This window comes from Dryobates pubescens, chromosome 21, assembly GCF_014839835.1.
Source record: "Dryobates pubescens isolate bDryPub1 chromosome 21, bDryPub1.pri, whole genome shotgun sequence".
In the NCBI taxonomy this organism is placed as follows: Eukaryota; Metazoa; Chordata; class Aves; order Piciformes; family Picidae; genus Dryobates; species Dryobates pubescens.
This window is the reverse complement of record NC_071632.1, coordinates 15,032,449-15,050,172: the sequence shown is the minus strand read 5'-3', so window position 1 is coordinate 15,050,172 and position 17,724 is coordinate 15,032,449. Positions and strand designations below refer to the sequence as shown.

The 17,724-nt window shown below is 38.3% G+C and overlaps 1 protein-coding gene across 1 annotated transcript in view; it reads right to left on the bottom strand.

The window, feature by feature from the left end:
* Positions 1–17,724, bottom strand: part of KMT2C (lysine methyltransferase 2C) — a 184,585-nt gene that overhangs the window by 83,004 nt on the left and 83,857 nt on the right. Inside the window, exons 7-11 of the mRNA XM_054171155.1 lie at positions 5,711–5,873; positions 4,011–4,182; positions 2,131–2,245; positions 1,130–1,302; positions 224–384 (exon numbers count right to left, since the gene is read on the bottom strand). Coding sequence (XP_054027130.1) covers positions 224–384; positions 1,130–1,302; positions 2,131–2,245; positions 4,011–4,182; positions 5,711–5,873 — 784 coding nt within the window. The remainder of the gene's footprint in view (positions 1–223; positions 385–1,129; positions 1,303–2,130; positions 2,246–4,010; positions 4,183–5,710; positions 5,874–17,724) is intronic.

The following is a 17,724-nucleotide window of genomic DNA, read 5'->3' as shown; positions in this document are numbered from 1 at the left end:
CACATCCAAAAAACCTGGCAAAGTTTACAGACTGGGAAGTTGGAGCTGGAAGGTTGAGAGCCACCACTGAAGTGCTTACTTGCTCATATTCCTAATACAGAATCCTGAAAGCTAGAAAACATTGAGATGGACTTCTTGCGAAGTTGCAGCTAAATAAAGGAATGCATGGAGCCCATAGAGTGGAATGTGAGTGTCTGGAAATAGAAATATTACATTTGATTACCTGTCACACTGTCAGGTTCAGGAATGAGTTCAGAAGTGTCCATTACATCACATGACTGAGTCTGATCCCCTTCTCCTTGTTTACAAAGAGTGCAGACGTAGTCTTTCAACTGAGACTCCATTTCACTACCTGGAGATCTGTCACATTCTATGTGAATCCACCTGAGGGGATTCATTCAGCGTGAGTATGATTTTAGTAATAAAAAATATAAAGTATCCTAGTAAAAATCAATCAAGAAAATAGCACTCTCTTCCATTCCTCTGAGAAAATAAACAATGTCAACCAATGCTTCATTGCAGAGAATTTGAGAGAAATAAATATGATACAACAGTATGTCAAGCAGTAAACAAATTTAAACATGAAGACCTAAGCTGTCACTAAAGCCAATTGGACACTATAATATGTACCACAGTATCAAGATGTTGCACAGCAAGATAAAATGGCATTGAATATGAAACACAGTTTACATTCTTAACGAGTTCCCAATAGAGCTTTGGTTTTTTATTACTGGCATAGCAAAACACACAAAATTAAACAGAGAACAAGTACTTGAAATTTCTTTTTATAAAGGAGACCATTGAAAACAACAGTCTTTCAAAGTTAAGACAATGACTCCTCTAATCTGCTTATTCACAAACAGAAGCAATGGTAGAAGCAGCAGCACAGATTTCTCTGTACACTTCAAAGGTGACTGCCAGTTAAGACTTATTTGCTAAGATTCAAGTAAGACTACCTACAATTGTTCATTGTATTTAGGAAAGAAGGATCAAGATGTTGCACAATGTGGTATTATAGTATTGCACATCAAACACAATCTACACTCTTCACAGACACACATCAGTGTCACACAGCTCACCATAAGCTTTAGGTATTTTAGTACAATTTAACAAAAATTTGGCTTCTTACCTTTTGCACATGTGACAATGCAACATATCTTTCTGGAAGTCTTGGAGGCACAGTTTTTCACAGAAAGGACAAGATAAGTTGTCTTGCTGTTGGTAACAACTGTCACATACCAAACAATTATGGTGCCACTGACAACTTGTTCGTGTGCCACACTCAGCACATACTCTACAGTTCTAGAGATCACAAGAATTTAGTTGTTAATTACAATCTTTCATGATGTGATAAACTGCCACTAACTGACATTTTCCTGGTTTCAATTCAATTACATAGTTTTACTGTCCTTGATAACACTAATAAATTACCCAGGATCTGAAAATAGAGCATGAAGAGCCTGTGCACCAGCAAAAAAACCTTCTTTGACTTGAAAGGAGTATTTCTTATGACACCAGATTTTTTCATTCCTAATATGACTTATTTTATGACTGCCACAAACTGACTGTGAAATTACATACATCTCATATATAGAGACTTCCTTTGTTATGCTGAAATCATATTTTTATCATTATTTATGCTTTTATTAATCACAAAGTTACTGATAAAACAACAGAGTTACTGATAAAGCCACAAACTCATCCTGCCCTCCTCAAATGCAAAGGAACCTTTGAGCTGCAGAACTGCTGCTCTGGTAAGCAAGAAGTAGCTGAATATAAAGAGCCTTGAAGTATATATTAGATATACTACTGTACAGGTTTTAGATTACATTTTAGTTTACATTAGATCATGAGATCAGATGTCATTAAGTGAAGGTTATCCTCTCCACCTTGATTATATGATTCTCTTTTCCCGTATGGGGGTTGCTTTACTGTCCCGTGCAGGCTGCTTCAGACACTGCACTGACAGCTATCCTCAGAAAGCAGCTGTAGAGCCACAATCACCTACCAGTGGGACTCCTTCAGAGGCTACAAGTTACATGTCAACAAGTCTGCAATACACCTAGAACAGCATAACAAAATACAGGCCCTGGTAGTGACAAAGAATTATCCTGAAAACTTCGAACTTACTTTACATTTCCAACCATTTGTTGGTACTGCATCCATAACTGGCTGTAGACAGAAAGTATGGTAGCCTTTGTCACATGTATCACACACCAGCATCTTGTTGTCTTCCCCAGAATGTCTAACAAAAACAACATGTGGTTAAACATTTAAACAAACCATGACACACACAAAAATAAACTATTTAAATGGAGAGTGTAAACAGGAAGACACACAGCTGAGCCTGTGAAAATATATGAATACCACTTACAAATAGTCCCAAGGATGATGCTCTCAAATTCATATTGAAGAATGAATGAAGATCACTACATTTGCTTTAAGCAGTGCTGAGCCTGTGCAACCACTCTGAATTCTAGAAATTGGCCCACTTTCATTTTGCACAGATCTAGGCAGATATAATGGCCTTGCTGCACTGAAATCAGTTCAAAATCTCAAGTATGCACTTTGTTTCTTTCTGAAAAGAACATGCAATTGTACTTGTTCCTACAAACGGTCTGATTGTACTTCTTCCAAGGAAAAAATGAGCCATCACCTCTGACTACCAGAGCTCCTACAATGTCAACCAGTATGATTGCAAGAGCAAAACAAATACTAAAGGAAGAGAATTCAATTTTCCTACAGTCATGTATTACAGACCTCCACCACAAATTTCAGTGATAAAACACATTTGCAGAGGATAAGACAAATAATTTGGTAGTATCTAAAAGTGTTGTGTTCTGCTTTAGTTGAAATAAATTACTGGATACTATTTCATTACCTGGAAAACCTGATATTTAATAAACAGTGTATGTTCTCCCTTTGCATGGAGATATGTTTAATATGCTATTCTTCAACACTGAAATAAAACTGCCATGCTGCATAAAGTAATAGGTGTGAAAAGATCACATTTTCTTCTAGTTTTCTACTAGAGAGAAGGTTTGCTAGCAAATGCTGTCAGTACCCAGCACAAGATTTGTAAGGATACGTTTTAGAATGTACTTCACTGTTGTAACTTCATTGCTGGTATTTGCTATCAGCAGTGTGAGATCAGGGAATAACCTGCTTTAAAGCGGGTGAATTTGAATGCTAGCAAATACCAACTGTTCTGCTTGGAAAACAGCAAAGAACTGACTGATCAGGCACATGAGGCAGTAGCAAAGTGGCTTTTTTCCTCCATACTGTCCCAGCTGAAAGCTGAACAGAATTCATTTCTTTTTCAGCAAGCCCTTAAAAAAAACAAAAAGAACCCTGCAGTGCCCATCAGATTAAGTTAAATGAGAACAAGTCTATGAGCAGTCAGAGATTTCTAAGTGAACACTTCCAATATTGCAACAATTATGTTTCTTTATTTCAGTATTTGTCTGGTGTAACAATTCAATCATGGTCACTCATGTCACTTTTTTCCTCTGCTCAACTAAGCCATGTTCTTGTTTTCATAATGACTCATTAACTGCCTCTGAAGGATGTTATGAAACAGAAAAGAGGGCCGAATACAGGGGACCTACCCAGTATGTGGTACAGACACAACATAACGTCAGCTCAGTAAGAGCACAGGTTCCCAGACTCTAAAGGCTCTGCATTACACTAATTTGTTAATTTGGTGCATTTGAGAAAAATCTTTCTGTATAAAAGAAGGAAAAAGTCAAAAGGCTTTGCTGCTCTCCAGAGTCTGCCAAGATGAAGGTAACATACAATGCACAGGACTTCCAGCTCAGCTCCTTTAGAAGGAAGCTCCCAGCACAAGAGTTTGTTCAGCTGTTTGATATAATATCCTAGCAGATACATTTGAGTAAGTAACCTACACTATTTATTAAAAAAAAAAAGAACAGTTAGTAAAATAGATGTTTTAAAACCACAGCACACAAGTCTTACATCCACCTCCTCCATGTCCTTTAAGACCCACTTACTTGCAGTTCTGGCACACTTTGCAATCAGGACACTGCCAACCTGCTCTTTTCAAAGGTGTAACTTGTATGTCCAGGCACATTCCATGATAGTGCTGGCCACAGGTAGTACAAAAAAGTTGATCCAAGAGGTCTCCAGGGCTGTCGCACACTGCACAATTTGCTTCTTCCTTTGCTACAAAGAAATAATTTTTTCAATTATAATTTCTTTCACAATTATGAACATCTCAATGAAGCCAAGGAACTCTTTAGCAGTTCTTATGAATACAAAACTTGCTCATTCTTGCAAAATTTGAATGTAATTAATATCCCTAATAACTACTCTTTTAATTTGGTTTTCTGATATATTCAACTAATCTTCTTGTAACAAAAGTACATTCATTTTAAACCTTAATAAAGCCCTACTGAAAGGAACAGTTTCATTCTTCTCAGGATAAAACTGAAGAGTTTTAGGACTAACTCTTCTTTGGAGCAAGTTCAAAATAAAGCTTCTGACAGCTTTACTTAGCTTCTTTAGAACAGAATAGAATTAGAATAAAATAGAATTAACCAGGTTGGAAAAGACCTTTGAGATCATCGAGTCCAACCTATCACCCAACACCATCTGATCAACTAAACCATGGCACCAAGCACCCCGTCAAGTCTCTTCTTAAACACCTCCAGTGATGGTGACTCATCATGTTCCTGGGCAGCACATTCCAATGGCCAATCACTCTTTCTGGGAAGAATTTCTTCCTAACCCTAAACCTCCTAAACCTCCACTGGTGCAGTTTGAAACTGTGTCCTCTTGTTCTGGTGCTGGCTGCCAGGAAGAAGAGACCAACCCCCACCTTGCTACAACCTCTCTTCAGGTAGTTGTAGAGAGCAATAAGGTCTCCCCTGAGCCTCCTCTCCTCCAGGCTAAGCAACCCCAGCTCCCTCAGCCTCTCCTCACAGGACTGTACTCCAAATCCCTCACCAGATTTGTTGCCCTACCCTGGACACCTTCCAGCAACTCAACATCTTTCCTAAACTGAGGGGCCCAGAACTGGGCACAGGACTCAAGGTGTGGCCTAACCAGTGCTGAGCACAGGGGCAGAATGACTTCTCTGCTCCTGCTGGCCACACTGATCCTGATCCAGGCCAGGATGCCATTGGCCTTCTTGGCCACCTGGTCACACTGCTGCCTCATGTTCAGCCTACTCTCAACCAGCACCCCCAGGTTCCTCTCTGCCTGGCTGCTCTCCAGCCACTCTGTCCCCAGCCTGTAGCACTGCATGGGGTTGTTGTGGCCAATGTGTATAACCCAGCACTTAGATGTGTTAAATCTCATGCCATTGGACTCTGCCCATCTGTCCAGCCTGTCAAGGTCCCTCTGCAGGAGTGGTTGCAAACATGGTTGCTTTAACCTGAGTTAGCCGAAGTAAGCAAATCTATTGATTTGAACTAAAACCTGATGGAAGAGAATTCTGATGAGCAAATCTTTCCCATGTTCTGTCACTAAATCAAAAAGAAAAGTACTAACTTGGCTGTGCACCACTGTCAGTCTTTAAAACCAGAAGAGTACAAGTTTGCATCTTTCTCATACCTTAACAGACATGAATTCTTGGATAAGGAAAATGGGAAAACAGGTCTAAACAAATGGACTCTTAAGCTGATCCTACCATGGAAAAGTTTTCATAAAACATGGCATTAATTGTGTCATTTCAAAACAGGGTACTTACATCTTTCGGGAGCCTGATCAATATGGTCTGGACAAAGGAGGGACAAGTTACTGAAATCCTGAAATGTGCCTGCTCCAGCAGCACAGGGGTAATGGTACATCTGGGTACATTTCTCTTCACAGCATTTGATAGTGGCTCCAAGGTGCTTACAATATGCACATCTCTGAAAAACAAACAAAAAAGTACGTCACAAACTATTTCCCCTTGTCACTTTTCTGTCAGACCTGTTCCCTAGCCTCATTTAACAAGCACACACCTTGGCCAGTAGAAGGGTGTAAATACTGAGAAGAAGGAAACTATTGAACTGTGACTTTCAGTGGTACTCCCAAATCATTCCAATTTAAAATGTTTAACAAACCCATTCTAAATGCACTCTGATGACCGAGGTGGTTCCTGTCACTATGTTACCTAACTTGAGCTATACCTTCAGTAAAGAGGCTTGGAGACTCATGCTGAGTAATAAAGGCAGACAACACTAGGCTGTCAATAGCTTATAACTAAAAACCAGAGAGCTCTGTAAGTTGTAATGTAAAACTGTAGACACTGCAATCAGAAATGCAAATGGAATGAATATCATGTTCTACTAAAAATCTTACTGACATTATACAATTCTCCCTTGGATGATCATGCATTACATAACCTAGCACTTTCCTCTCATCTCTCCTTTCAAGGCTACACAAATATCACCACCAAACTTCAAGTTGAATATTATTAGAAACCATAGGCATATTTGTAAGGAAAGAATTATTTCTCGGAAAGAACTACCCCATAACCCTCCAGCTCTCTAGTCAAGAGGGAACTGATTCCATAAGTCTGCTTGTAAAATATCACCCACACCTTTCTGATTCAGTTAATCAGGCTTTTTTCTTTCTTGGATTCCTTACAGTCCCTGAAGCACTGTAACATGCTTTTGCACTTTTTCACCAAGGCAACAATACTTTTTAAGGCTAGAGCACAGCACAGTAAGATTTGGAGTAAACTTAAGAAAAAACAGGTCAGTGGCTCACAGAATGGAACACATAGCACACAGCAACAACCCAGCTCAGGGACTCTCATTTTTCATAATAAAACCGTAATACTAACACTGGCATGTTTGATTACTAGCTTAAGTGTCAAGTAACATTCAAATATGAACATAAACCAAATCAAAGAATAGCTACATACTGCATCTGCTCAATTCTTAGAATACAGATGATATTTATTACCATAATTCTTCTCTGTTTCAAAGCCGAGCATGAAATTAGGCATGAAATACTGCTACTACGAGTCCACAGATAGCAAAACCAGCCCATATGAAAACACAAATCACAAAGCCTCCTGTGTTAACAGCTACAGTGACACTCTTAAAACCAGATAAAATTAATGCCTTCAGTAAAATGTCTTCCTTCACCACAACTCATGGGCAAGAGAAAGGAAAAAAAAAATACTGGTTTATGATAAACACAACTGTTAAAAGATAAAACATTGGCAACAGAAATTGAAGCGAGTGACTATGGATAGCTACAGTCATGTTTCTGTGATACAATGCTCAGTCTAGCCTTAAGATCTGCAAGATGTCTCACCTCTACCCATGTCTCTAACACCTACTAATAGTATGGAAAACCTGTATTCTGTTACTTTACTAAATGCAGAGGAGTAGAGGGGGGACCTGGTAAGCAAACAGTAACATGGAGTTCCTGAAGCATATGAAGAAGGTAGCCATAGCAATCACATTTAAGGACTGCCAACAAACCCAAAGTCAGACATGAAACTCATATAACATGATATTACATTATAATTAGGAAACAATATATTCAGGAAAACACTTTCTGAGGATGCTATAAAAAAGTAAATCCTGAACTTAAATGTGAAATCATGAAAATATAGCCCAAAGCCTCCAACTTCATGAACTGCAGCTGCACGTTAAACAGCACACAACCCACTGCATTGTTTTGTACTCAACACCATTACAGCCTATTGAGATGGCCCAAATTATAGCTATGGCCCAGCTCTTACATACATTTTTCAAATGTATTACCTGTTCCTCAAGAAAGAATTCAACAGTATTTGCTGGATCCCATAATTAACCCTTAAGAATTATCTAATCAGGAAAGAAAATTATGGAAGGACTGAAAGTGCTCAAGGAATCCAACATTTACTGAAAGCTGGGGACAATGGATTAAACAGCAACATAAATAGCAGTTTTAAACAGCACATGTGTTTTACAAAAACACCAATCAACAATGGTACAGAACAAATGTACAATCACAATCTACCTTTTCCCAAATGCTATGTGACTAAATGATGAAATTATTAGAAATGAGCAAACTACAGGATTACTGCAAAGCCTTGAAAAATGTTGATTTAAGGAACCCTGTAAAGATGCTGGAAGAAAAATGGAAACCCAAATTACATTTAATTGAACCCTTCAAACCCATCTGCTAAACTGCACTGGCAATGAAAAGCATTTGGCAGCTAAGTAAAAAACACACTTATAAACACTGCGGTATATATCATCTGAAGCAAATAAAAAGCACAGAATATCAACATTTACTGAATTTATAAGAGAGATAAAGCAATCTGATGAAACAAATGCCCAAAGGGATTTTTTTTTTCTTTTTGGCAACAGCTGTTGATGAGAAGAGTTACTTTTCCAGCAGTAGAAGCCAACACTTCCCTGAAACCAGGCCACACGCTATGGCCCCAGAAGAATGAGCATGCAGCTATTACAATTAACTGACCTTCAAGAGGAAAGTAAGGATGTGAACTGCAAAGCATATTAACTAAGAAAACACACCAAAAGTTCTGCTAAAGAAACTTTATAACAATTGCTACTTTACTACTCTACTGCTAAAACATAGCATCAGGACAGTAGGAGGTAGAAGGAGGGAATAAATCATGTTGCCTATGAATTACAAGTGTCTTTACCACACTGCATGAGGACAGTAACAGCGACAGTACAGAGACTTCAGTTTCACTAGCAAGAGCACAAAATACAGCATAATCTGAAGGGGGTGGAAGCTGAATCCACATATTCAAAGGATGGATACAGGAAAATGATGTCAAAGCAAGCCAAACACTGTTTTGTTCACGGATCAAATCATTCTACAGCCCTATACAGAAAAAAACTTTACAAGATGTCAGGAAGCCAGAGAGAGAGTTCATTACTTATTCATAGCACATTTAATAAAATAAACATTGCTGAAGCAGTCAGCAGACCATCTTCCTACTCAAAAAGTCCTTCATTGGTTACCATTTTCTTCAGCAAGCTTCCAGTCCACTTTTCCATAGCAAGAAAGCTCTGATGCCATTCTACTTCTGCTGCTCTTACTATTGGAATTTCCATTCTTTAGAACCATCCACACCTCTTTAACTTAGTCCTTTTCATCTTTTTACTTTTAAATATGATATTTTTTTCATAAAGACAGGAAAAGATCTCACATTTAGAAGTAAATAGCTAAGCAGTACTTCAAATTTAGCTTTTAAATTCCCTTTATTCACGAATCCCATTGGATCTAACACAAATATGGTAAAAGAGGAAGAACTACATGAATTATCAGAAAATGTAAGAAAATCTGATCAATCATCTCCTCCCTTTTCTAGTTGTAGATTACATCCCCCATGAAACAGAGTAGCAGATACCACACAGGAAATTTCTGGGAAGATGAAAACCTCATACTGCTATGCTAGAATCAGAATTGCACCAAAACCAGCTGCAAAATAAAGGTTACATCTGCCTGTGGCTTGGAAGTTGAGCTAAACACCATGCTACTGGCTTTAATGGAAACAGCCAAGCTGTAAAATGGTGACAAGAGAAGCAGCTTACTGCATACATCTCTCTAACCTTCCTACATAAAAAACCAACCAAGCCAAATCAACAAAAAAACGCTGACAAAATATGTATTCCAACTTTACATCAACCTGCCTGCTCTCCCATACTCTGAAGTACTCCAAAACTCAGCACATCTTCAAATGAAGAAGAGATGCCTGTGTTTACAAGGTAAGATTTTATCCAGATAGTACTAAGAACAAATCAGAGATCATATTTTATCTTTAATTTACTGCTCTTAAAATACTGTATAGTATTAGTGCCTCAGTAACTGGACAAGAAACAACCCTTAGGAGGTAGACATTAAAGAAAGGCTAAAATAGAGACTTAAGTTAAATGTTAGTATTAGGTATTGCAAAATGGTTTTAAGCAAAACAACAAAAGGTTTCCACTGATTATAAACTTACTCAGCCTTTTAAGGTTCAGTTGACAACACCTATGATAACAATAACCAATTTTACATTTATGATAGTGTAGCCAAAATTGCACACAAGCCATCTGTCCTTAGTTAAACACTTTAATGTATAACCTGTAAGAACTAATTTCAGACTGTTTAGTCACTGAAAACTGCTATCATACAAACCTGTAACTAAGGAGAATGAGACCTTAACTTCCTGTCATTAACGAGACCACAAAGAAATTTTAGTATAAACTGTGATTAATGAAATATGTTCCCTGGTAGTTCTGATAATCTTCATTGATTGCTCACTCCATCACCTAGCAAAAGCTTTATATTGCTAACAGACACTAACCGCCATTAGTACCTCTAATGTCAAATATTCTGGTTTAAGTAAAAAAGCATTCAAGAGCACAATGTAGTAAAATGGCAACATGGAAAGAATTGATGGATTTTGACTGCACTAGTGATTAGAAAAGGTACTAAAGAACATGCATTTGCAGGAGTATGGAAATTGCCTTCTAATTTTAAAATGTTGTGTTAATCATGGCACAAATGTGGAAATTACTCACATTTCTAACAAGCAAGTCAATCCAGGATCAGTTAGTTTTGTTCCTCAGTCCTGAACACACATCAAAATTGAAGAGAGTAACTTCCTGATTTTTCTCTTATAACTGCAAATTAAAACTATAATGTTCTTAACAGACAAAGCAGTGTCCACTTCATGCTCTGAGCTTAAAAATCCCATAAATCACAATTATAGAAATAAACTACCAAGTTTTCCTTCTACAACTGTATGAAGAACCACGGACAGCCAGAAGAGATGTAACTTGGCCAAGCTTAACACATGACTGATAAAGTGTCTTCTAACACATAACTCTTGACTAGATACTCCATCTCTCCATAATCTGCCCAGTTATCTCCACAAGAATAAGGAACACGGATAGGTAGATACAAAAGATCATGACTAACACCACCATCAGTGACTCAAAACATGTAATCATAGTAGCAAGCAGAAGTCCCTGTAAGTGTGGAGATTCCAGGCTCTCTGAAAGGCACTACTTTGCTCCTCTTTCCTACCAGCTGCATCCTTTTTTTCACCTTTATAAAAACTATGGATTAAATAAATGGTGTTGGTATGAAGACATGTAAAAATTGGGACAATAAAGTATTCCTGTTTTGCAGAGCTGGTTTTTTGTTACAGTTGTGATAGGTTAATAACCTACAAGAAGCAAGTTTGCTAAGGTAATTTTTTTTTTTTACCTTGAAACCTGAAATAGGTAGAGGAAAACATGCCAAACTTATGGCACATAAATCCTGTCTCATATAATCTGAAATGTTCCCAAGCCCTGTCTATTCAGAAGCTCCACAGAAGGGTTTGTGTGCCTTCAAGTGATGTTCGCCTCATCCTTACATAAGCTAGTGGAATAACTGCATGCAGATGATTTCCTCCAGACTCTGCCTTTGCTGCCTTTTTTTTTCCACACCTCTGTGAGGAAAAGCATTTTTTTACTCACCTCCTCCCTTTCTACAAGATTTAGGATAATGTAAATGCTTTGAGTGAGTCTAAGTTTTCCCACAGCCAGCAACCAACTACTCCTTTAATTCTCCTCTCATACCCACCATGACAGAACTGCACACACATGGCTGTTGTTTAGTTAGCATGTCAACAATGAGAAGGTCAATCACATTTAATGTAATTTAAATTGTGATTAGGCTTCAGCATCAGCAACTTTAGGACAAACAAGGCAAGAGCAGAAATCATCAGCTTTGGTTCAAGGCTGCATTTTGGCAGGCTCAGAAAACAGACTGTTGCGCCAGTTCTATTTGACTCATTCTCAGGTCTTAAGAAGTATGTGTAGACATTTCCTTTTGTTGGCAGAGCACAGGCTGAGCCACAAATTGTTGCAGGCTTGAAAAAAAAACAACCAAAAATAGGGGGGAAACACTGCTACATGCTGCTTGTTGAATGATCTTCTCCAGGCATCTGTCACTGGTCACTGCAGAAGATACTGGGACAAAGTCAACCTTCTGTCTAATCCAGCACAGCTCCCACATTCTTAAATTGCATATAAGTGAAGCATTCTATAGGTTATATCCATGCCACAGAGAATCTGTAGCTATTAGGCTGGCATGGTTACATTTGCAAGGGCATTTAATTGAAACTCAGTGAAAGGAGAATTTACTGCTGATACAGTCACACTGTGCTTCACAATGGCACAAGGTTTGAGATGAGGAAATCTAAACTTCAAGCACTAAATGTTGTGTCTTCCTATAAGCCAAGTGTTTAAGGTCCCATTACACTTAATGGAGACTTAGAAAATTCAGTTGTTTAAACAGTGTCCATTGTTGGGCTCCATTGATAATATTGGCCATGGTCTATAACTGGAATTTAAAGATGGCTCTTAATGTAGACACAGCCACAGAATGGTCTAAATTTAGATGACAGTCTTGAGTTGAAGCCTGCCTAAATTATGCTGACAAAAGTTCTCCAATGGCAAGACAACTAAGTCCACACCAAAGGTATTGTCAGTGTGGCACTATCAACACAGGGATGTGAATGGGTACTGCTCACAAAGACTTCCATATAAATTCTGTTCTATTCATGTATGTTTTCTAAATGATAAAATGTTGGTTTAAGGCTTCACTTAGACTTGCTTAAGTTCTCTTAAATACTTTTGGAACAGTAAAGTCAAAACTTTCCAGCCATTTCTGAGAATAGGAAAGTCAGCAAGAAAAACATTTTGGTCATCTTAAAAACAACCTCATTCACAGGACTTGAAATTTGGCAGGAATTTTAGCGTGTGGGATACAACTTTTGCCCTCAACCTGCAGATCTACCCAGATGTGACCAAGCTTGAGAAAACTAAATTTTTTAAAACATAAAAGAAAATCACAGAAAAATCTACTCTCATTGATTATGACTGATGCTCTCCAGTTTCTAACACCGATCAGACTACACGTACCTTCTGCAAAGATTGCTTCAGTCTGAGAAGGATTAGAGAGAGGAAGTCTGTAATAAATAGTCTAAGCACAATAAGCCACTGGAATGGAAAGCAGACATCCCTAAGGCTCTTGATACTACTGTCACTTCTGTTGTCTCGGGAATGAGAGTATCCAGTGCACAGGCAGATGGACAAATACGAGTCAAAGAGACAAAAGGGACTAACTACACAGTGTGGAGTTCTGATGAGACTGGGAGAAGCAACCGTGGATGGAGATGGATGTTGAGGAAGGGCAGAGACAACATTTCAAGAGTGAATTAACTAAACCTGGGCAATAAAATTGCATAAAGAACGGCGGAAAGCAATGTGCTAAGACAAAGGAAATGGTGAGAGGACACATCTCAAGAGGAAACTAGGGAAGAGAAAGGTTAGGGAGAAGGGATGCAATGAAGAATGAGGATGAGCGGAAGTGGCCAAAAATCAACTTGAACCAAAAGGCAGAAGTCTGAGGCAACTGAAACTGCATGAAGAGTACAAGGAAGAAAAGCAGGCTGTCTACTGACACCCCTATGCTGTATCACCATCACTCAGCCAACTCAAATAGCAGAGGTCTCTATGTAGCCATAAAGGATTTAAACCTGCAGTCTGGGAGGTCTGGCTTTTCCTTTTTTCCCCAACACAAGGAAATGGTACAGCCGGATAATTACAAACCAAACATACACAGAGACACAGATAAGCGAATGAACAGCCACGCATGTAACTATAACTATGTATGTACACTAAAACACAGAAAGGATTGCAGATCAAACATGGATTTAGTGCATAAAATGGACCTGCTAGAAGGAGTCCCTGCATTAAAGAAATCTGTTCTATCTAAGACTGTGCTTAATTTCCACAGGAGGTAAAAAATCATGTATTGACAAAAGTTGTGGATTGCTTGTGGGAGGGGAAAAAACCCCTCATACAGTAGCTGGACAATGTCCTGCAAAACAATTCTAGTTTCACTTCTTTCATTGAGCTCCTTTATGATATTGCATAGTGTACTACATAATCTGGTAGAAGATTTTTTTAATCCTTAACCTTACTGTTAAAAGCTTGGGGCTCCCCTCCCCCCTCAAAAGCACAGTTTTGATTTCTACAGAGACTGTGCACTCACAACTCCAACAGAGTGCAGTACCAGCACAACTTTTTTATGAAGTTTGAGGACTTTTGAAACTCTTTCAATTTGCCATCTGCAGTAGCAGACAATTTTAAATTAAAATTCAACTTCTCTTGGGGTAAACTGAGCCTAAGATGAATAAAAAGGCCACATAAATCTGTTATTTGGGGGAAAAAATTATAGACAAGTTCTTCACATGTTTATTATAGTAGAAACATCATAGAAAAACTAATGAGGAAGTGAGCAATCCTTTCCTTTCAGCAGTATTTAAACAGCTTACATACCTACACATTGAAAAACAACCCCAAAATGTAAAAATATAATAGTGAAGAGGTTTTTACTAAGGTGGCAATGTCCACCCTATGGACTGAATTGCACTGGCTGGCCTGCATGCCATCATACAATTAAGGACACACACACAAAGGATATTAATTGTGTGCCGACGATCTGTCTTCTGTCATGCCCTAACTTTGTGAGTTTGATTTTATAGTCTTAATAATGTATTTTTCAAGCAAAGATTTTGTAGACATATTAACTGAGCTTATCAGAAAGTTCACATCAGCAAAAGTCACTATATGAACTCAATGATCTGCTTAATTTACAAGGTAATAGTAGCGATGGGGTGACAAGGAACTCTGGATTATGTACAGACATAAAAAAATACAGGAATTTCCTGCCTTTAATACCTTCCTCATTAGAGAGCACCTCCTTAGTATTCCTTCCCCACTGACTGCAATCAGTACCTTATTGTTCATAATTCCTATTTCCTTGGCTGTTCCTAAATTGTGCTCTCCAAATGGCACAGAGTCATCGTAAACAAAATCCTACATCTTCAGTTCACTAATTTTTGCAAATTGAGCTCAAATAAAGCAATTAGATGGCATACGTTGAAACTATCAGCTTGAAACATTAATATAATTTCTTTTCTAATAAAAGCTTTACATGTTTTATCTGGTTTAGGCTTTTAGCTTTTTTTTTTTTTTTCAATTTGACTAAATTAAGTCACTTAGGCATATTTCTCCCATTCCTCCTCCCAAGCCACAGTATCTCCAAATCCTAAACAGTCCTGGTTTGTTGGGGTTTGGTTTGTTTTGCTTTGAATACACTAGCTACTGAAACAAACAAGTAAGGACCTTGTCTTTCCATCCTGTTCCATCACTGACATTCCTTGGGCTAGCACTGTGAAGTGAGATATCCTGACCTAGAATTTAAAATCCTGAAAGCAGTGGTCCAACATTTAGCAGGTAATTCAGCTGTTGTTCTGGGGCTCGGGCAGGCGAGGATAAGAAGGGGCTGTTCATTTCATTTTGCAGCACGCTGCCTCAGTAGCTTGTGAAGAAAAAAGCTGCCAAATTTTGTAATGAATTCCACAGAACATTAAGTCTGATGCTTAGCAGAAGCCATAACTGTTAAGTAAATTATATCCTTTTGATGAATACCCTTATTTGAAAACAACGCTGATTCTTCTAACCCTTTAGCAGTGTCCCAAAACAGATGTGCACAACTGCAAATTCTGTTTGCTTTCAGGTTTACGAAGTGTGATGACATTTTTACAATCATGCATGAGCCCTTTTACCCAGGAGTAAAATAAAATACAATAATTCTTCACCATCTGTTTGTTAATTTTGCATTCATTTAACTTTGCATTTTAAACTAATAATCATTTTCTTATAATATAGTTTGTTCCATCGGTAGAAATTACAGCTGTTCAATTAAAAAAAGAAGGGTTTATAATAGTATACAGTTTTCCTCTAAACACTTCCATTGCTCTTAATTATAGAGATATTAGTGCCATTGAATGGGAAAAGCTGCCAGGAAATAATGTTGTGCTTTATATGTCACAGGCTCCCTTACTAAATGTACATATTTACTCCTGCTTCAGCACCAATTCCCACCTGGACTCTTTTACATTAAAATTCCTCTTCGCCACTACAAGATTCTGTGTGGTTTTTAATGCTGCTATCCATAACAGGCTTCTTACACTCTTGAAGGAGTAAAGACACAAACAATTAGATGAGCTTCTGTTTCATATGTAGCATATAGTCAGGAAAAGCACAGTCCTATGTCTTCATAATGCTATTCCTTAATCTCTGATGACAGGTCAAGGAGGTTTTGGTATTTTTATTCCTCTTTAGTTACAGCTAAACTAGGACTAGAATAATGTCCTAAAAGCTTTTTCTCACAATGTTTACAGTAAAATGAGGAAATCCCATCCCTTTATCAAAAGGAAAACTGCATTGAAGTAACATGAATAATACATCAGAACTAGTGAAGAGGAAATCATTTGGGTCAACAAAAGACAGGGGCCTGGAGAAAGAGCTGAAGCCAGCCTGAGATTCCGAGAGCCATCTTTTGGATTCTGCATTAAGCTCTAGACAGCACATTTTCTTGCTACTCCACACAGACCAGGCTGTAAGTTCACAGTGAGGTTACAAGTCCTAAACATAGACTGTCCACATGCTCACAGTGGAAAGTGTACTACACTGTGGTTCCTAGGCTTAATAATCATAATCATCTACAAAGAAACTCTTCAAGAGACACAGGCTGCTCTGCTAATTCATGTGAGTAGCCCAGTACTATTTAAAAGAGATTTTTCAGATGGTTAAAACAATCAAGATTAAATCACTATTTTCTAAATCCAGTTCTATCTGATGGCATGGAAATCTGAGCATCAGATGATCATCCTAATTTTGTGGCTGTGCTAAGATAACAATGCTGTCACAGTACTAAGATGAATGCTGCTATAAAAGCACCCATAAGGCAAAGATGGCTTACCACAAAATGGATTTATTTCAATTAAAGGAATTCAGAGAAGGCTGAAAAACACCAAACTGCTGCATAAGGCTGTAACAGTGCACTCACCTACAGAAATGAGCTTCTAGAAGTACCTAGGACAACAGACTCGCATAAAATTAAGAGTGGAAGTACAACTATACGTCACTGAGATGCTCAGCTTCTAGTCTTACCAGAATCTTGAGTATTCTGACCTTTTAGTTTCTCAGATGAGTGAGCATTGCTGCCAGGTCCGACCTTTACTGGGGGATTTATCCATCACAATATTTTATGTCTGACAGAGAGCAAACATTCTGGAGGTGCCCAAGGCATATTCTGATGTGATGGATGAGTAATAGTAACAGTCTTCCCAGCAATTCACCATCCATTTCAAGTTACTTTCATGAGGAAAACCTCACCTGATATGACATTTGGAAAACCTGAAACTCTTACCTATTCAACACATCAGAGCCATTTATGCTTTGGAAAAGGAGAATTTTCCTTAGAAAGCTCAAAGAATGATGATAGCAACTGAACTGTTTAAGCTCACTAAAACTTTCTATTAACTTTTAAAGGTTTATGATTTATCATAGTATCAGTCAGGGTTGGAAGGGACCACAAGGATCACCTAGTTCCAACCCCCCTGCCATGGGCAGGGACCCACACTAGATCAGGCTGGCCAGAGCCTCATCCAGCCTGGTCTTAAACACCTCCAGGGATGGGGCCTCAACCACGTCCTTGGACAACCCATTCCAGGGCTTCACCGCTCTCATGGTGAAGAAGTTCCTCCTCACGTCCAGCCTGAATCTCCCCATCTCCCTGAAAATGCCACACAAGTAACACCCAAGAATGCCATAACAACCTGCAGCAATTGAAAGGAAGAAAAGCTTTTAAAAAAAAAAAAAAAAGGCACCAGTATTTGCTTGGATATTT